The following is a 20,420-nucleotide window of genomic DNA, read 5'->3' as shown; positions in this document are numbered from 1 at the left end:
AATGTTAGGTGTATTGTGTAATTAAGCCCACCATGCTATGTTCCTTATATTTATTAAAGCAATGTATAGAGACATAAGTTAGAGATGTGATTAAGCCCACTGCTCTGTGTTACTTATTTACATAAACTCACTATTTGATACTATTTTTATTGTACATGGATTACAGTATCTCAGCTCAAAAGTAGTGAATTTTTGTTTGTCATTAAACTTACTATGTTTGTAATAGGCCATTTGTGAGTGATGCTTTTATTTTGATTAAATAAACAGACTTAATAGAAGTTCCATTACCATTATTTAAATTAATGCTTCCAAATCTTAGATTAGGAACACTGATTTAGCACTTAGCTGGTATCCAAATTCTCATCCCATTAAAGCAATGGGGAATACAGAATAAGTAAAGATCGATAAATCCAAATGAATAAATGAATGTGTTTCGTGGCAGCTGGGCATTAAGATCCAAGCCCGTGAACAAAGAGAATGAACACTTAGCAACCATTAACACAGCTAGCAATAAGTTCCAAAATTAGCCAATGGTCATACACAAAAAGTATGAGTTACAGTCTACTAGTGTCACTCAATTGTGTCCACAAGAGCCTCTCTCACATAACATGTGATCAAGGCACGGGGCTACTCACGCCTGACCACTGTTCCCTTGTGAACCCCCACACCTCTCCTAACCTTTAAGTGCACACTTTCTCTGCCTTGTAAATTGTTACCTCCCTTATTTTGGAGGGTTACTTGGAGTAAGTAAAAGCCTTTTGCATATAAGACATAAACTACTTCATTTCCTGTCTAAAAAGCTTTCTGTTTGTACTGTCACAAAACATGAGGGATAGTCCTCCTCTTACTTTTAGCTTTAGCCTCTTGGCTTTCTTCCTTGTCATAGGCTGTCCTTTGGTTGCTTCATATGGTTCTTTCTCTTACACAACCTCTCTTTCTTTGGTTCAAATATTTGATTTTTTTAATGAGATTTTCACTATAATTACTACTCTTTGTTCTATACTGCAGATGGGCCTTTGTATGATTACACTGCTTACACTGAGGTATACATAAAAAAGTGGCAATTACCATTAAGTTCAATTTTTTTTTTTTTTTTACATGGGCATTGTAAAAATTGTTTGATTTCTTCCAAAATGTTGTAGTGGTAATGTACAAAATAAATGTTTAATTCATGTATGGTGTTACTTGTTTGTCAGTGTAAAGGGCAGCCAGAGAAAGCACTTTACGATGGAGGGATTCTCAAAGATGATGAGCCTGTAAGTGTCAAAGGCAGCATTGGTGGTTCTGCAAGTATTGTATTTTGGCCGGCTTTCATATTGCACAACCTCACTCAGGGCACTTATTACTGTTTCTCAAGTAAGCTTCTTCTTCTTCCTCTTTATCTTGAAAAATATTATTTGGAATAGAATTTATTTATGCAAATAGCAATTGCTTCTCAACTTTTGGCAAAATAAAAAATATTATTTGGAATAGAATCAAAAAGTTCCGTTCCCGGGACTTGAACCCGGGTCTCTCGGGTGAGAGCCGAGTATCCTAACCAACTAGACTACAACGGATTGTTGGTCCAAAATGTTTATTATTCCCTTTTATATGTAGTATACAGGACTACCTCGAACTTCAGCATCATCTCAACTCTCAAAGTCTCAAGTTTGGGAGAATCTTATCTCACGTAATACTGTAATAGTTGCAAATTACTTTTACCACCTTTCCCAGTCCCCCACTTGACACTCCCACCATATAAAATGACAAAAAGAATATTTCCTAGGTATCTTTGGGGCTTCTTTCTGTCCAAGCCCAATAAATAATATACAATAAACATCATATTCATGCCCAAAATTCTGCAGGCCCTATTAGTGGTATATAGTGTGTTTTGAATGAGCTTATTTTATTTTATTACCTTTGCTTATAGAATAATGAATAAGTTGTTAAAAAAAAAGAAAAAAGAAAAACTGTACCAAATATTTCACATGCTGCCAAGCTCAGCCCATAACCATGCCTTTTGGCTATTGTGGACAAATTCACTTTTACGGCCTGACATAAATGAAATTGAAACGGCTGTCTACCAAATCAACAGGTGGGTTAAAGTTACTTGAATCTCACACTGATATGCTATTTTTTGGTGCTTAATAGGTTGGGTCAAGATACAAGGTGCAGAATCAGCTCTCATAAAGGCAAGCCTGAAGTCACAAGATGTGTCATATGACTGTATAGGGACTGTTATAGCAAAGCATGGATGTTGGTCATTTCTCAAGGGTGGATTTGTTGCGACTTCACCATCTAGTTTCTCAATTCTAACCCTTCAGGTAAATATAGTTTAGGGTAAATATGGTTCTAATAAGACGAGAGGTGCTATGTCCATAATATTTTTATATCAAATAATAGGTGGTTAGTTATTACTGGTTCAAATTTGAATTTATCACTAATATTACTTTGTTGCTCCAATAAAAACAACTAGTAACAACTTGCTACTTAGAATTTGTTGTGAAAATGTTGTAAAAATATTGTGGACATATCATTTCTCCTAAAGAGTAATGCTAAGGATATAAAGCTTTTAATACCATTGACATAAAAATTGAGATTGGAAATTTTGAATATCACTTTTACATGAGGTTATTATTGATATCATTTTTATTAGCAAACAATCACAACTTGCCACCGAAATTGTTATGAAAATTTTGTGTTTCTAGATTTATTGATTTCCAAGATATTGCCAGTGACACACGGTTTGTCTCATCTATAGAACAGTATTGGTGCAAAATTAAGCATTCAAATGTATGAAACTAGTACTTATCAGGAAAGTTTTTGTTTGTTTGGTTGTAATTTATACAGAATTCTGACGACAAGCAAATTGATATAGAAATTACAAGCGCTTCGTTACAGCCATTTACTGAGCAGCAATGGAGAATAAATCAGCAACATATTATTAACACTGTGAGTGCATGAAACAACTTTGTTCTAGGCTCTGTTGATAACTTAGGAGAGAAAAGAGGAGAGATTGTGGAGTTTTCTTTCCGTACTTAAAGGCAATATCTTAAGACTTGAATTTAGTTTCCATTAGTAGCATAGCAAATTTACTCTTATCTATACTGCTGTAGAGTGATTTAACGATGAGAATGATCAAAATATAGTATCTTATTGAAAATATTAAAACTAGTATCAAATTTTTATACAAAAGATTTATAAATTAACTTGTCAATGAATGTGATTGGTGCCACATAAAATAACATAATAAATATATTTCTTAAGGAAATTTTTTGTTTTGTATATAAAAATTGACATATTGAATTGTAATGATTATATAGTAAAATTTACAGTAACTGTAGCATCGCTATTATCTTAAGAATATTCTTAAAAATATTTTAAGGGCAACATACTAATATTAGAATATAAGGCACTTCTTTTTCAAAGTCAGGTTTCGCGCTTTTAATTTGTTTTGCAGCAAAGGAAGCGTGCTGTAACAATCCATGTCTCAGATGAACATGGAGATAAGTTGCAAGGGGCAGCCATTAACATAGAGCAAGTCTCGAAAGATTTCCCATTTGGTTCTGCAATTGCAAAGACTATTCTTGGCAATTTGCCTTATCAAGTAAGTATGGTTCATATACTATATTTCAAATCTTAATTTTTCTGTCTAACATATGGAGTATGAGTCCAAAGTCCTATGGACCAACATATCCGCACAACCAGAAAAGAGCTTTAAGAGCTCTAAAGCTCTTTCTAGAAAAAAAAGAAAAAAAAAAGAAAGAGTGCCTATAGCCAAGAGCTTTTCAGTTTTATAGTCTTTTAGAAAAAGCTGAAATTTAGAGGTTTTAAGGATTCATGCTTTATTAATCAAGAACTTTAAAGAACTATTCACTGTAATTTTCCAAAAGCTTAAAATGCTAAAAAACTTTTTATTTAAAATCTATATCACAAAATCTCTATAGCTATAGCTCGACTTCCAACTGCAATGTCAAATGGATACCTCTTCCAATGAAAAATGAAAAATTTACTGCCAATTTTATCACAAAAATAGTTATAAATTGACATGACAACATAATGTGATTAGTGCCACATCAATAACATAATATATAAATTTCTTAATAATTTTTGGTCTTGTGTTTAAAATTTGACATAACAGTTTATGAAGCTTGTGTTGTAAAGTTGATAGTATCTCTATTATTACTCCATTCCATCCGTCTAAAATGCTTAGCAATTTTATTATTAGCACTTTCAAATGGCAAGCTAAAACAAAGATTCTCATTTTGTTCCAGAATTGGTTTGCTAAGCGATTCAATGCAGCAGTCTTTGAGAATGAACTCAAGTGGTATGCCACAGAACCTGACCAAGGGCAGGTAAACTACACTATAGCAGACAATATGTTGGAGTTTATTCGCGCTAACCAAATCATTGTTAGAGGCCACAATATATTCTGGGAGGACCCCAAATACACACCACAATGGGTGCGTGACCTTACAGGACCTGAATTACAATCAGCTGTCAATTCGCGTATACAAAGTCTAATGAACAAGTACAAAGAAGAATTCATACATTGGGATGTTAGCAATGAAATGCTTCACTTTGATTTCTATGAGCAACGACTTGGCCCTAATGCCACGTTGCATTTCTATGAGATAGCACACATGTCAGATCCATTGGCAACCCTCTTTATGAATGAATTTAATGTGGTTGAGACTTGCAGTGATGTGAATTCCACAGTTGATACCTACATTTCAAGGATGAGAGAACTCGAACGTGGTGGTGTCTCAATGGATGGGATTGGTTTAGAGGGTCATTTTACCATACCAAACCCTCCTTTGATGAGAGCTATTCTAGATAAGTTGGCCACATTAGGGCTTCCCATATGGCTTACAGAAGTGGATATCAGCAATACACTTGGTCAAGAAGCACAGGTGAGCAAGTCTAATTGTTACTCACTCTTTTTAATTTAATTATTGGAGAGTTCTAATGTTGTAGCTATGACTACACATGTTAGCACTACTCTTTAGTTTGAACTTTATTTGTATGGATAAAGTTTTCATTCACATTGGGTTGAAGGAATTTCCTTAAATCCATTATGGAATTCATAAGATCATCCATGTGTACTAAATTACATGATTCATTAAATCATTTAATCAAGTTATTTGACTAATCAAATAGGTTATGTTAGAAGTACATATGAGTACTCATTGTAGTAGGCTAGTCAATCTCCTGAAGATTTTGTCATGAGTCATATGATCCATCATGCCTTTACATAAAATTATTAGTTCTTGTTTGATTTTAGCTGAAACCCCAAATTTTGTAGACCTTGGAATATATCAATGAACGTGCAAATTAAATTATGTTGTGCAGGCTATTTACCTAGAAGAAGTACTGAGAGAAGGCTTTTCACATCCTTCTGTGAATGGAATTATGCTTTGGACCGCACTGCATCCTAATGGGTGTTATCAAATGTGCCTGACTGATAATAATTTTCAAAATCTGCCAGCTGGAGACACGGTTGACAAGCTACTTAAAGAATGGCAAACTGGGGAGGTACAAGGTCAGACAGACGAGCATGGTTCTTATAGCTTTTATGGCTTCTTAGGAGAATATAAAGTGAATGTCAAATACAGCAATAGAAGGGTAAATTCAACATTTTCGCTCTGTGGAGGTGATGAAACTAAACATTATAACATTCAATTGTAGCCCATGAAAATATTTCATAGCTTCATCACATCTTACAGTTAGTTTTTTACATCTAAATTATTGTACCAAACAAGCAGTAGCTTTCATTCTTTTTATAGGGACTATTCCATGTCTTGAGCAATATGCAAATATGCTATAAGTTAAATTTGAAATATTTATAAAAAGATATCTTTATAGTCCGTATATAATATGGAGTACTCGCTATATGTAATAATATTTGAAGAATTAGTTTCAATTATATTACATTACATATTTACTATCTCGGTGTCCCGGAGAGAGACTTGGTGAAATAGACATATTTGTGAAAATAAGCCTACTAAACTATATGACCTATTAAATGGATCATTTATTGAACTTTCACTTTAATATATTATAAGGAAAAGATAACAGATGCCCTAAGAGTATTGATTTAGGAAATACTTTTAAAAACTTTGTATAAGAAAAGAAAAAAGCAATTGATTTTTTAACAGGTTTTTACATTTTCCATAAAAATGGTACTAAAACTTTTTAAAAATAGTCAATTAAAAAAAATCCCTAAGGACATCCATTAATGAGACCCTATATCAATAAAGGGTCCAACTAGTTTTTGGGGAAAATTACATAAAAGGCTTGAAGTTTATATTCTACTCAAATTAGGTCATGAGTTTTATCAATTAGTCTCAAATATCTTTTTGCTAAAATACAAATATACAATCACTTTTACGAATGCTTTTATTGTTTTTGCTAAGTTTTTGGGTTAGATGGTTGCGCCCAACTACAAAAATGAAAAATTTAATAAGTAAAAAAAAAACATTGGGCCAGGGGGCTCGACCTGGCGCCAGACAACTATTAACATAGAGCAAGTCTCGAAAGATTTCTATTTGGGTCTGCAATTGCATAGACCGTTCTTGGCAATTTGCCTTGAGTATGGTCTATATACTCCCTTCGTCCCACTTTGTTTGTCCTCTATTTTATTTTGGGATGTCCTAAAATATTGTCCTATTTCTAAAAATAAAAGCCATTAATTTACTAATGTTCCTATTATACCCCTATTTATTTACTAATTCAATTTTTTGATAAATTTATTTAAGGGTAGTTTTGGAAACTTATATATTTTTAAAAGGTAGACAAGACAATAAATGATGTTTCCTTAAAAAGTTTGACTTTTCAAACAGAACAAACAAAATGGGACGGAGGGAGTACTATATTTCGAATCTTAACTCATCTGTCTAACATATGGAGTAGAGCATGAGTCTTGAGGGCCATCATTTACACACAACTTCTAGAAAAAGATAAGAGTATTCTAGTAGCCAAGAGCTTTTACTTTAAATTTGAGTCTTTTAGAAAAAAAGCTGAAATTTAGGGGTTTTAGGTTATATTCACTTCACAAAATCTTCTTTGCTAGTACCAAGAAGCTTTTAGCACATATCAGGAGCCCAAACATCTCAGTAACAAGGAAGTGGACAATAAGGATTGGCAGATTATTGCTATTATTATTATTATTATTATTATTATATTCTTCTTATTATTATTTTGTATTTTTTTACAATTAATAATATTGCGTTGATTTTTGAAACACTATAATAAAGGTTGTGATATGAAAAATACAATTGAAAGATGGTTTTTATATTTATTTGGACTATTTTAGTCATTTTTTCTATTTGTATTAATTTAATATATTTATTATACCATTCAATATATATATATATATATATATTTTAAACAATTATTAAATTAATTATAAGGTTATCACAGTGGAACCTCGGCTTGACCTAAAAAATATTGAACCTCTTCCTTCTAAGGTCCTTGGAACGGTCTAAATTTCAAAACCATGACAAAACTTTTACAACTAAAATGACAAATAAATAAAATTTAGAGACAAATTTAACAATTCATCCAAATTTATTATAGCCAAAATTTTTTAATCAAATTTTGTATTTTCATTGCTTATAAGTTTTAAGATTTTGAGATAATTTATTTAATTTTAAATGGGTTGGAAGTAGTTTTAATTTTTTTAGACAACTGATACAAAATTATAATAGATTTGAAATCTAATTGGGAAAAGAGAATGAAATCTAATTGGGCATTAAGATCCAAGCCTGTGATAAAAGAGAATGAAAAACTTAGCAACCATTAACAAAGCTAGCAAATGAGTTCCAAAACTAGCCAATTGTCACACACAAAAAGTATGAGTTAACAGTTCTACTATTGTCACTCAATTATGTCCGCAAGAACCTCTCTCACATAACATGTGATCAAGGCATGGGGCTACTCAGGCCTGACCACTGTTCCCTTGTGAACCCCCACACCTCTCCTAACCTGAGGCTGAGGGATAGTCCTCTTACTTTTGGCTTTAGCCTCTTGGCTTTCTTCCTTGTCATAGGCCCTCCCTTGGTTGCTTCATATGGTTCTTTCTCTCGCACTACCTCTCTTTCTTTGGTTTAAATACTTTATTTTTAATGGAGTTTTCCTTACAACTACTCCTCTTTCTTCTATACTGCAGACAGGCCTTTGTATGATACACTGCTTTCACTGAGGTACATAAAAAAAGTGGCAATCACCATTAAGTAAAAAAAATTTTTACATGGGCATTGTTAAAATTGTTTGATTTCTTCCAAAATGTTGTAGTGGTAATGTATGGTGTTACTTGTTTGGCAGTGTAAAGGGCAGCCAGAGAAGGCACTTTACAATGGAGGGATTCTCAAAGATGATGAGCCTGTTAGTGTCAACGGCAGCATTGGTGGTTCTGCAAGTAATGTATTTTGGCCGGCTTTCATATTGCATAATCTCACTCAGGTAACTTATTACTGTTTCTTGGAATAGAATTTATTTATACAAATAGCAATTGCTTCTCAACTTTTGGCAAAAGAAAATAAAAAAATTCCGTTGCCGGGACTGAACCCGGGTCTCTCGGGTGAGAGCCGAGTATCCTAACCAGCTAGACTACAACGGATTGTTGGTACATAATTTTTATTATTCCATTTTATATGTTGCATACAGGACTACCTCGATCTTCAATATCATCTCAACTCTCCAAGTCTCAAGTAATTTTTTTTTTTTTTTGGGGAGAATCTTATCTCAGGTAATAGTCTCAAACTACTTTTGTTACCTTTCCCAGTCCCCCACTTGACACTCCCACCACATAAAATGACAAAAAAACATTACCTAGATATCTAGTCAGCTTTCAATATTCATGGTCAAAATTCTACAGGCCTATTAGTAGTAGATACTAGATGGTGTGTTTTGAATGAGCTTATTTTCTTTTATTACTTTTACCACCTTTCCCAGTCCCCCATTTGACAGTTCGCACTCCCACCATATAAAATGACAAAAAGCTCATTTCCTAGGTACCTTTGGGGCTTCTTTCTGTCCAAGCCCAATAACTAGTATACAATAAACATGGCGATTTTGGCCCATTAGCATTTATTTTTAAAATATTTAGGCTCGAAACACTGTTTGGGAAATATATAGCAATATACCACTTTTTTAGGTACTCGAGCTTGGCAAGCTCGAGTACCATGTTTTTTTAATCCACTATCGCCCCATATTCAAGGAACCCTATAGTGGCGTTTTTAAGCCCTATAGTGACGTTTTCGGGCCAAAAACCGCCACTATAGGGCCCCTTGAACCTGTTATGGGGACTTATAAAAAAAATTTTGCAGGAAAACGCCGCTATAGGGACCAAAAACGTCACTATAGGGCTTAAAAACGCCACTATAGGGCCCCTTGAACCTGTTATGGGGACTTATAAAAATTTTTTTGCAGGAAATCGCCGCTATAGGGCCCGAAAACGTCACTATAGGGCTTAAAAACGCCACTATAGGGCCCCTTGAACCTGTTATGGGGACTTATAAAAAAATTTTTGCAGGAAAACGCCGCTATAGGGCCCGAAAACGTCACTATAGGGCTTAAAAACGCCACTATAGGGCTCCTTGAATATGGGGCGATAGTGGATTAAAAAAACATGGTACTCGAGCTTGGCAAGCTCGAGTACCTAAAAAAGTGGTATATTGCTATATATTTCCCAAACAGTGTTTCGAGCCTAAATATTTTAAAAATCAATGCTAATGGGCCAAAATCGCCCAATAAACATCATATTCATGCCCAAAATTCTGCAGCCCCTATTAGTGGTAGATAGTATGTTTTGAATGAGCTTATGCATCCACCGGAGCCAAATTTTTAGTTTTTCCGCACTATAAAAAGTTATTTTATTTATTTTATCTTTTCACATTTAATAATAGTGATTTTATTTTAGTTTTTAACACAATAAAATAATATAAATATTACAATAAAATAATATTTTATTCAACTATCAAAACACAACCACAATCAAAAGTAGTGTGAACGCATGGTGGACATGGGAGAGATACGGAGAGGTAGTGAGGAGAGAGACAAAAGCAATGTGAATGCAATATATATATATATATATATATATTTTTTTTTTTACTACCATGCATAGTCAAAAGTAACTGTACATTGTAGCTGTGGAGCCAAAAAATATAATTTTGGTTTCACTATTGCGAGGTACATTTTAATATTTAGTGGTACTAAAAATAGTTATATAGTTATTTATCACTACTATTGCTAGTGTTTACCTTTCCTCATAGAATAATGAATAAGTTGTTCAAACAAAAGAAAAAAAGACAAACTGTACCAATAATTTCACATGCTGCCAAGCTCAGCCCATAACCATGCCTATTGGCTGTTGTGGACAAATTCACTTTTACGGCCTAACATAAATGAAATTGAAACGGCTGTCTACCAGATCAACTGGCGGGTTAAAGTTACTTGAATCTCACACTGGTAGGCTATTTTTTGGTGCTTTTAATAGGTTGGGTCAAGATACAAGGTGCAGAATCAGCTCTCATAAAGGCAAGCCTGAAGTCACAAGATGTGTCATATGACAGTATAGGTACTGTCATAGCAAAGCATGGATATGGAAGCCACCCAACATATAGAGAAGAGAACTACAGAATATGCTAGGACCTTATCTAAGGAAAAGACCTTATCCAAGGATAAGCTTAAATGGTTGGGAAGCATCAGAGGAGGGATGGATTAAACTCAATGTGGACACTGCTGTGTCTGAAAATGTCATTGCTTTGGTGGTGGTGGCTAGGAATAAAAATGGAGAGGTTCTTAAAGTTTGGGCTAAAATGCATAAATGGTGCACACCACTGCAAGCTGAAGCTGCAGCTGTACTCTAGGCAATTCAGCTAGCTCTAAGTGAAAACTAGCAGCATATCATCATCGAAGGAGATGCTAAGTCCTGATTGGTCCATTGCTACTATTATTAGTAATATACTTGATCTTCGTAATTTCTTTTTGAATTTTAATTTACGTTGGGTTAGAAGATGTTGCAATACTACTGCCCATGAGGCTGCAAAGTATGCAATCAGGTTTTGTAGAGCATTTTGTTTCAGTAAGTGTAGTCTTCCTATGGTCATTGCAGATGCTTGTAAGGCTGACAGCCATCTTATTTGCTAGTTGAATGATAATGTTGTTGTTTAGCCCAAAAAAAAAAAAGCATGGATGTTGGTCATTTCTCAAGGGTGGATTTGTTGTGACTTCACCATCCAGTTTCTCAATTCTAACCCTTCAGGGAAATACTAAATGTAGTTCTTACTAGTTACCAGTAATGTGAACGATATAAAGTTTTTAACCCCATTGACATGAAAAGTTGTGATTAGAACATCACTTTTACATGAGGTTACTACTGACATCAATTTTATTAGCAACAATCATAGCATGCCACCTCAATTGTTACGAAAATTTTGTGTTTTTATTTTTATTGATTTCCAAGGTATTGCAAGTGACTCACTGCTTATGTCTCATCTATAGAATAGTAATACTAGTGCAAAATTAAGAATTCAAATGTATGAAACTATTACTTATTAGACATAAGTTTTTGTTGTGCATTAAAATTTAATGTCTATGTTATGCAAGTACAAAGAAGAATTCATACACTCGGATGTTAGCAGTGAAATGCTTCACTTTGATTTCTATGAGCAACGACTTGGCCCTAATGCCACATTGCATTTCTATGAGATAGCACACATGTCAGATCCATTGGCAACCCTCTTTATGAATGAATCTAATGTGGTTGAGACTTGCAGTAATGTGAATTCCTCAGTTGATACCTACATTTCAAGGATGAGAGAACTCGAACCTAGTGGTGTTTCAATGGATGGGATTGGATTAGAGGGTCATTTTACCATACCAAACCCTTCTTTGATGAGAGATATTCTAGATAAGTTGGCCACATTAGGGCTTCCCATATGGCTTATAGAGGTGGATATCAGCAATAGACTTGGTCAAGAAGCACAGGTGAGCAAGTCTAATTGTTACTCACTTTTCTTAATTTACTTAATGGAGAGTTCTAATGTTGTAGCTATGGCTACACATGTTAGCACTACTCTTTAGCTTGAACTATATTTGTAAAGATAAAGTATTCCTTCAAACTGGGTTGAAGAAATTTCCTTCAATCCATTATGTGTGAGAATTCATAAATCATCCATGTGTATTAAATTATACGATTCATTAAATCATTTAAATAAGTCATTCGACTAATCAAATAGGTTATATTACTAAAAGTACATATGAATACTCATTTGGGCCAAGTAGTAAGCTATTCGAAATTTCCTGAAGATTTCGTCATATCCATCATGCTTTTACATAAAATTATTAGTTCTGGTTTGATTTTAGCACAAACCACAAATTTTATTGCCCCTTGGAATATATCACTGAATGTGCAAATTTAATTGATTTGAGACTTGTTTTTTTTGCAGGCTATTTACATAGAAGAATTATTGAGAGAAGGCTTTTCACATCCTTCTGTGAATGGAATTATGCTTTGGACGCACTGCATCCTAATGGGTGTTATCAAATGTGCCTGACTGATAATAATTTCCAAAATCTGCCTGCCGGAGAGATGGTTGACAAGCTACATACTTAAAGAATGGAAAACCGGGGCGGTACAAGGTCAGACAGACGAGCATGGTTCTTATAGCTATTATGGCTTCTTAGGAGAATATAAAGTGAGTGTCAAATACAGCAATAGAAGGGTAAAGTTCTAAGACATTGTCTAAGGATGCACCGTCCTTGTATGTTTGAAGAATTAAATAGAGAAATTAGATGGTGAACGTAGTAAATATCCGCCTCTAAGAAATGATTAGCATCCACGCCTATTACAACCCCTATGCAGTTATATGTTATATGATTATATCTTTTGCTCTCAAGCTTACCTTGATTAAAGCTAATTCTACACCTTGTGTCTTGACTTCACCTTTTAAACTCCAAAGATGGTATACCGATGTAAGATTCAAGTAACTTTAGCTTTCACCGCAAAGCTGGCCCGTAGGGTGGAATATATCAAGGGTCTCTTCTATAATTTTATATAGGCATTGATTCCCTCACGCTCGTTAGTATATATCCTCCATACATATCATTCATGTATGAAATTATAGGCTGTTTATGAGCGTACGATAAGTATGAAACAATATCTTCCAATTTTATATATTATTCCCTCTCACTCACAAATTAAGTGAAGCGTTTAAATCGATAAAATTATTTTAAAATTGGAAAATATATTAATATTCTTAAATTTCATTTTCTTTATATATTATTCCTTCACTCTATGTTATGCGTGAAGGGAGCCACTAGTGTGTGCCGATACATGAAAAAAGTTTGGTTGTGTGTGATATCAATGTAAAAAATTTCTGATGGAACCACAGGCACATGGAACCTCCAATTGTGCTCATTTTTACACCGTTGAACGGATCAGTGGTTTAGCTTTCCAAATGATTTGTATTAACCTTTAATTTATGTACTCTCTCTCTCTCTCTCTCTGCGCCAAGTTGTCTTGGTTGCCAAGGTGTTTGGTGGCTGATCTTAGTGGTGGGTAGACAAGCTTGGGCATTGGATGGCCGATTTGGGTATTGGGCAGCCGAGCTTGGTCAAGGGTGATTGATCTTGGCCATTGAATTCGTGCTTGTCTGACTTAACAGTTACTCTTGATTCTTTAAAGAAGTACACATAGTTTAATTGCTTAATTTTTCACCTATACTACGTACCCTTGAAAGGAAAGTTAAAATTAATGTGGCAACATGTCTAAAATGAACAAAGTCTGACTACAAATTTGATAAGGCTACAACCAACAATAAAAAAAATGACACGAGTTCATATCATATTCAATTAAATATGGTTTCATTAGTTCCGTGCAATGCAAAAGTATATATAATTACAAACAATAATTCTAAATTCAATTTCATTAATAACACAATTCAAAATAAACTCCTTACATTTATTCCACACTCATTCAACATATATATAACATTCTTACTTTAAATGAAAGTTCAATTAAAACAAGTTCAACTTCTAACAACAAAAGCAATGCAGGTAAATAAGCAACAAAGTGTGCTTTAAACTATGAGGAATTGGAGTTGTCATCCGGTAGAATTAGTATCATTCATTGTTGGAGTATGATGTGATGACTTGAGGATATCAAATTGGAGATGAGGCAATGGAGCTTCAAAATTGAGCACTTGAATTGCTTCTTTTATTGAAGGTCTACGATCATATTCGGAGTGAGCACACCAAAGCCCTACAATCAACAAACACTTCATTTGTTGCTCATCAAAATGCCCACCCAACCTTTGGTCAGCCGCGTTAAGAAGTACTTCTCTTCCATGGAGCTCCCTAACCCACTCCAACATGACTACTTGATCTTCTGGGGCCTCGTGGTTGACAGATTTTCTTCCACAAGCTAACTCCAATGCAACAATTCCAAAACTATAGATATCTGATTCCTTACTAGCCCTTCGGGTTGTGACACATCCTGGGTCCATATAGCCCTTGGTACCTGCCAAATCAGTAGTTCGTGATGCACTAGCATGGTCCACGAGCCTAGCTAATCCAAAATCCCCAAGTTTGGCATTGAAATTTGAATCAAGCATAATATTGCTCGGTTTTATATCTCTATGCAACACGCAACGATCCCATCCTTCATGCAAGTAAAGCAAGGCTAAGGCCAGGTGTTGTACAATTCTATACCTCACTTCCCACACTAATAAGGTATCTTCTTTAAAAAGATGTGAATCTAAGCTTCCATTGTGCATGAAATCATAAACAAGTAATAGTTGTCCTCTACTTCTTTCATGACACCATCCAATGAGTTGTACCAAATTCTTGTGTCTCAATTGGCTGATGATTTTTACTTCTGCTGCATACTCCCTTATCCCTTGTGTAGACCCTTCTGATACCCTTTTAACAGCAACAATGGAGTTGAAGTCCCTTAAAAATCCCCTGTAAACTCCACCAAATCCTCCTTGGCCTAGTTTTTCTTTTTCGTTGAAATCATTTGTCGCACGAGCCAATTCATCGTATGTAAACCTCCTCGGTCCTGTTTCCCGTTTAAACTCTTCATCAAGGGCACGATCATCTTCATTAGCCCTCCGATTCCTCTTCCACAAGGCAAACAGAACCATGGCCAACCCACCAACCAAAATAAATCCCCCTGCAATGAACCCCACAACTAACATGGATGGGTTCCTTTTCTTAGGGGGGAGTTTTAGACTGTGTCCTGCGTTGGTATTGTTATTATCAATTTCCAAACTTGAAAAAAAATCCCAAGATTTAATAGTATGCATAGCAGAATAAGTTCCTGTTGCGGCTGAGAATCCAAAAGTAACCCATTCGGGTAGGACCTTTCTCAAATCAACAATATAAGAAAGCGACTGGTTTACAGTAACATTGTCTTTAAAAACAGTGAAGACAACACTCAAATTATGTGAACTAGAATTGTAACTAATCCAAGCTTCATTACTTTTTCCTTCCAGAATAGTAATATTACTCAACCATGACACATTAGCAACAGATATTATGGAGTTGATATCAATACCTACATGCTCCCCAGGCGGATCAAATTCAGTATTGCTGCAGATATCAAATTCCACTGCAACAAAAGAATTTTCATCTGAGTTTTGCTCTGGGTTATAGAGACCCAGATCGCTACCATTGGTTATCCAAGAAAATTTGGAACCGTTAGGTGCGAGGAAGAAGGCCATCCCGTCTGCACGGCTCGATTGATTCAGCGAATCAATGACAAAGGAAAAATGGGTAGCGAAATCTGTGAGGTTTTTAGAGTCCTTGTCCCACAGGTGCATGGGTCTGAAATACGTGGCTCGACCATGATAAAATGTTAATAGCTTGCTGCCGGTGAGTTGAATGAATTTGTCTTCATTAGCATAAGCGTGCTCATATGATATATTAGGTTCTGAAGAATCAAAACTAGGGAAGTTGAAGGATAAAGCACTTGTAAATGTAAATGGGGTTAGTACAGAGAAGAAATTGGTGATCATAAATAGAGAAAAGAGGATGAAAAGTTGTGGAAATCGGAAATGTTTGATCGTGAGGTTGTAAACAGCCATGATTGAAACTCTGGTATTGAGGTTGAAAACACTAATTAATGGAAATTTGAGGTGTGATTGGGATAGACATTGCAGTTGTACTATAAATCCTAATTAGAGTGATTTGCATAAGTTCAAGTCTTCTAAGAGCAAAAGCAGTCAACGTTCCCAGTAAATAAGGAAAAAAGGTCATCCAACGTTTCCATAGCACGCTGGAAAACAGTGCTTGTTGTTCTTACTAAAAAAAAAAAAAAAAAAAAAGCGCTTGACTGCTTCTTGTCACGTGAAAAAATGCTGTTAAATTAGTATTAACTTGATGGGATCATTCCGTCAAACTATAATTGAAGGGAGAAAAGAGGAGGAAATATGGAAAAATTTACAGTGCTTATTGCTCTTATAAAACTATAATTGAGAGGAGAAAGGAGGAAATATGGAAAAATGTACGAAACAAGTGCTTGTTGCTCTTATAAAACTATAATTGAAAGGACCAAAGAAGAGGAAATATGGAAAAAATTTCAAAATAAGTGTATATTTAAGAATAACTTATCTAGCTTTTTGCTAAGATCTTTTTGCTAAAAATTTGTTAAAGTATATTTATTTTAAAAAGCTTTTTGCTATAAGATTTTAAAAAGCTATATATAAAAACTAATTTTTTATTTATTAGAAACATAAAATTTAAAAACTAAAAACGGTAGTTGATGCCAAACAAGCTCTAGAAGTGCTTTTTACTCTCATAAAAAAAAAGCGCTTGACAACTTGTTGTCACGTAAAAACATGCTGTTAAATTATAGTACTTAATTGGTTTATTCGGTTAACGTTGTGTGTGTTTGATATGATGAAATTTGTCAGTTTATTTTACTATTAAGTTTGTTTTTGATACTATTTATGAGCTGGTTGCACTTTTTGGTATTATTCATAGACTCCATTGTACTATTTTAGCTAATTTTTACTTTTATTTATAATACTTTTATTTATAATACTTTTAACAAAAAATTTTCAGTTGTAGCAAAATAAGCAGATCCCAAACAAATTCTAAGAAAAAAAAGTACTCCCTTCATCCTATAATTGAGAGGAGAAAGGAGGAAATACGGAAAAATGTACGAAACAAGTGCTTGTTGCTCTTATAAAACTATAATTGAAAGGACCAAAGAAGAGGAAATATGGAAAAAATTTCAAAATAAGTGTATATTTAAGAATAACTTATCTAGCTTTTTGCTAAGATCTTTTTGCTAAAAATTTGTTAAAGTATATTTATTTTAAAAAGCTTTTTGCTATAAGATTTTAAAAAGCTATATATAAAAACTAATTTTTTATTTATTAGAAACATAAAAATTAAAAACTAAAAACGGTAGTTGATGCCAAACAAGCTCTAGAAGTGCTTTTTACTCTCATAAAAAAAAAGCGCTTGACAGCTTGTTGTCACGTAAAAACATGCTGTTAAATTATAGTACTTAATTGGTTTATTCGGTTAACGTTGTGTGTGTTTGATATGATGAAATTTGTCAGTTTATTTTACTATTAAGTTTGTTTTTGATACTATTTATGAGCCGGTTGCACTTTTTGGTATTATTCATAGACTCCATTGTACTATTTTAGCTAATTTTTACTTTTATTTATAATACTTTTAACAAAAAATTTTCAGTTGTAGCAAAATAAGCAGATCCCAAACAAATTCTAAGAAAAAAAAGTACTTCCTTCATCCTAATTTATTTGTCCTGTTTGAAAAGTCAAAATTTTTAAGAGAATATCATTTATTGTCTTATTTACTTTATAAAAATGTATAAGTTTATAAAACTACTCTTAAATAAATTTATTAGTTTTTTTTTTTAAAGAGTTATTCTTAGTGCCCGTCTGGATTCCACTGAATCACGCGTCCATGTTTTGCATTTTCATGCTTTTTTTTTTTTTTCCTGCACATGAACAATAACCTCACATGAGTTTACTGTGCAGAGATAAAAATTACTATTCACGCACTATTTATCACTGTTCACAGCACTGTTCACGTACTAAAGAATATTAAAAATGGGTCCTACGGTACTATTCACACATTTAAAAATTATTTTGCTACAGTATTTTCAGTTTTCAGTTTTCAGTTTCAGCAACAATAAGTTCAATCCAAACGGACCCTTAATGAGGCAACTAAAAAGGTGCCCAAATTAGATTGATTTTTTAAAATATTTGTTAGTTTTATTTTCAAATAGTTTTAAAAATAAAGTAGAGTTATAATAAGAAAATTAGTAAATTAATAACTTTTACTTTTAGAAATAGTACAATATTTTGGGATATCTTAAAATAAAATAGAGGACAAATAAACTGAGACATAAGGTAAGGAGTATATTTATTAGATCATGAATGACAATTACATTAATATATAATTGTTTATATTATTTATGATGTCAATAAGTCAGAGTCCGTAGCATCCCTACCCTAGTTCGTAGGGCATAAGACTCAATGCTATTCATCTTCTTCAAGAACGTCTTTAAAGTCTTTTTGACTTTTAAGCCAAAGCTCTTGACTTTCACAGCAAGGGTAATAAAGTGAACAAAGCATTGCGTGCGTTGAAGTTTTCAAAATAGATCAAGGCATTGGCCCAATGGCCCTTGCAATATAAATATTTATTCCAATATTAAATAAATAAATAAATAAATATATATATATATATATATATATTTAAGGGGGAGGGAACGCATGCTGAAGAGAAGGAGACGGAAGCACAGTAATGTTGTAAATGGAAATAATGTAAAGAACTTGAAAGTAAATAGCTTGAAAATAAATAACTTGAACGTAAGAACAATAATAAGGCGGTAGAACCAGCCAAGCAGTATATATCAAAATAATTCAAAGTAAATAAGAACAATAGTTCAAAATAAATGAAAGCAATTTAAAACCATCCGGTATGGCGGTAATCCGTCCAAGGTTGTGGTAGCAACAAGTAAAGTAATGAACATATAACTGAAAATACTTCTTATTGAAAGTAGGATAAACACTTACAGTAGTAGTAGTGAATACAAGATTTCAACAGTTACAAAGCTTGAACTAGTCCTAGTTACAAGGTTTGTAGGATTACAAGGCTTGTAGTGAACAAGGATGAACAAGGTAGTAGTAGAACAATAGTAGTAGTGGAAGCAAATGGGTTCTCTCTCTAAGAAGGCAAGTTCTAAGGGAAGAGAAATCAGAACTAAAACTTTGCTTGACTTGACTTAAGGGACATCCTCCCTTAAATAGGCAAAGCTTTGAGTAAACAGTACTCATGAACAGTAAAAGTTAACAGTAAAAGATAAATTGCTGAAAGCAATCTTGGTGTGACTAAAAGTCACGGGAAACACGGAGAATCAACTTTTCAGAACATTATCATCAGGAGTGGAGATTAACAGTGAAAGTCCACTAGTAAACAGTATCATCAGGAGTGGAAATTAACAGTGAAAGTCCACTAGTAAACAGTGTAGCATTTGGCCTTTATGCATGCTAGACAAATAAGCTCAATCTTCTCGAAGATCTGGAGTATCTTCATCATGTCCAAACAGCTCCTGGTCATATGGGAAATAAGGGTTGTGAGCAACAGATTCTTCAGAGGACTCTTTGGATTCTTCCTGATTAGCAACAACTTCTTCTGTCCATTTGAGTAAAGCTAGAAGAGCATCAGGATTCTTTCTCAAATTGTCAATAGAGGAGCTTTTAGTCTGAACATTTTTCCCGGAAGAAGAAGAGGGAGCATCAGCAGGAGCAGGGGTTTGAACAGGGGAATGATCTTTGGCCATGGGCAAAGCAGCAGCAGATGAAGATTCTCTGGAGATAAAGGCAACAGCGGTAATGATCTTTTGAGTGTGAGGGAATTTTCCCCACCATTTTACATACCAATGCCTGGAGAGAACATCACCATCTTTCTCATATTGCCATTTCAATATCCAAGGTATTTTATATTTTTTAACAAAATGAAGCAAGGCAGGAAATTTGGCTCCATAAGCATCACACCTAAAACATTTCTTGAAACTGTTGAAAGCTTCAAGCAATGGTGCAGGAAATAAATCAACAATAGGACCAAATTGGGACCACCAGCGGTTGAACCAAAGGGGCAAATCACCAGTGAATTTTTTGTCAAAGTTAACAAACCAGGAATGAGACATGTTTTCATTCTGGTGCAGCATGAATCTTGACCAAGCCATGATATAATCATAATATGAATAGGGAATGGGGGAACTTGGCATTGTTCTGGTAGATGTAAGAGAAGAGCCCCATTGTTCTTCAGAAATAAAATTGGCCAAGTAAACACTGTGGTAAATAATTTTGGAAACATCTTTGTGATCAGAAATGGTGTTAATAATAATAGATCTTTCATGGCGCAGAAGATCAGAATAATAATTTAAATTCTTT

General features: G+C 34.0%; 2 protein-coding genes, 2 non-coding genes and 1 pseudogene across 5 annotated transcripts; 2 read left to right on the top strand and 3 right to left on the bottom strand.

The window, feature by feature from the left end:
• Nucleotides 1-713: 713 nt before the first annotated feature.
• Nucleotides 714-5,764, top strand: LOC126706073 (endo-1,4-beta-xylanase 5-like). 2 transcript variants are annotated; one of them, XM_050405335.1, is made up of 8 exons: nucleotides 716-910; nucleotides 1,009-1,043; nucleotides 1,197-1,356; nucleotides 2,131-2,303; nucleotides 2,830-2,931; nucleotides 3,440-3,586; nucleotides 4,254-4,892; nucleotides 5,332-5,764. In XM_050405335.1, exons 1-8 carry the CDS (start codon nucleotides 826-828, stop codon nucleotides 5,665-5,667), a joined length of 1,677 nt encoding a protein of 558 aa, XP_050261292.1. In that variant the 5' UTR covers nucleotides 716-825; the 3' UTR covers nucleotides 5,668-5,764. The 2 variants fall into 2 exon arrangements, with proteins under 2 accessions (XP_050261293.1, XP_050261292.1); XM_050405336.1 differs by lacking the exon at nucleotides 2,830-2,931 and having other exon boundaries at nucleotides 714-910.
• TRNAE-CUC (transfer RNA glutamic acid (anticodon CUC)) lies at nucleotides 1,484-1,556 on the bottom strand. Its single transcript has one exon. It is a non-coding gene; the product is annotated as a tRNA-Glu (tRNA).
• Nucleotides 5,765-7,417: 1,653 nt separating the features above from the next.
• On the top strand, nucleotides 7,418-12,897 carry LOC126705176 (endo-1,4-beta-xylanase 5-like; annotated as a pseudogene).
• TRNAE-CUC (transfer RNA glutamic acid (anticodon CUC)) lies at nucleotides 8,528-8,599 on the bottom strand. The gene has a single exon. It is a non-coding gene; the product is annotated as a tRNA-Glu (tRNA).
• Nucleotides 12,898-13,892: 995 nt separating the features above from the next.
• On the bottom strand, nucleotides 13,893-16,139 carry LOC126706072 (L-type lectin-domain containing receptor kinase IX.1-like). The gene has a single exon (XM_050405334.1). It carries the CDS (start codon nucleotides 16,068-16,070, stop codon nucleotides 14,088-14,090), a length of 1,983 nt encoding a protein of 660 aa, XP_050261291.1. The 5' UTR covers nucleotides 16,071-16,139; the 3' UTR covers nucleotides 13,893-14,087.
• Between the last annotated feature and the right edge of the window lie 4,281 nt (nucleotides 16,140-20,420).

Source organism: Quercus robur, chromosome 11 (genome assembly GCF_932294415.1).
Source record: "Quercus robur chromosome 11, dhQueRobu3.1, whole genome shotgun sequence".
Lineage (NCBI taxonomy): Eukaryota > Viridiplantae > Streptophyta > Magnoliopsida > Fagales > Fagaceae > Quercus > Quercus robur.
This window is presented reverse-complemented; position numbering and strand designations above follow the sequence as displayed.

Excerpts from the sequence above, each read along its gene's own strand:
- LOC126706073 (XM_050405335.1), top strand. The coding sequence starts at position 826 with ATGAGGGATAGTCCTCCTCTTACTTTTAGCTTTAGCCTCTTGGCTTTC. Across the intron at positions 911-1,008 it reads TCCTTTGGTTGCTTCATATG|ATGGGCCTTTGTATGATTAC; the intron begins GTTCTTTCTCTT and ends TCTATACTGCAG. Across the intron at positions 3,587-4,253 it reads TTGGCAATTTGCCTTATCAA|AATTGGTTTGCTAAGCGATT; the intron begins GTAAGTATGGTT and ends ATTTTGTTCCAG.
- LOC126706072 (XM_050405334.1), bottom strand. The coding sequence starts at position 16,070 with ATGGCTGTTTACAACCTCACGATCAAACATTTCCGATTTCCACAACTT.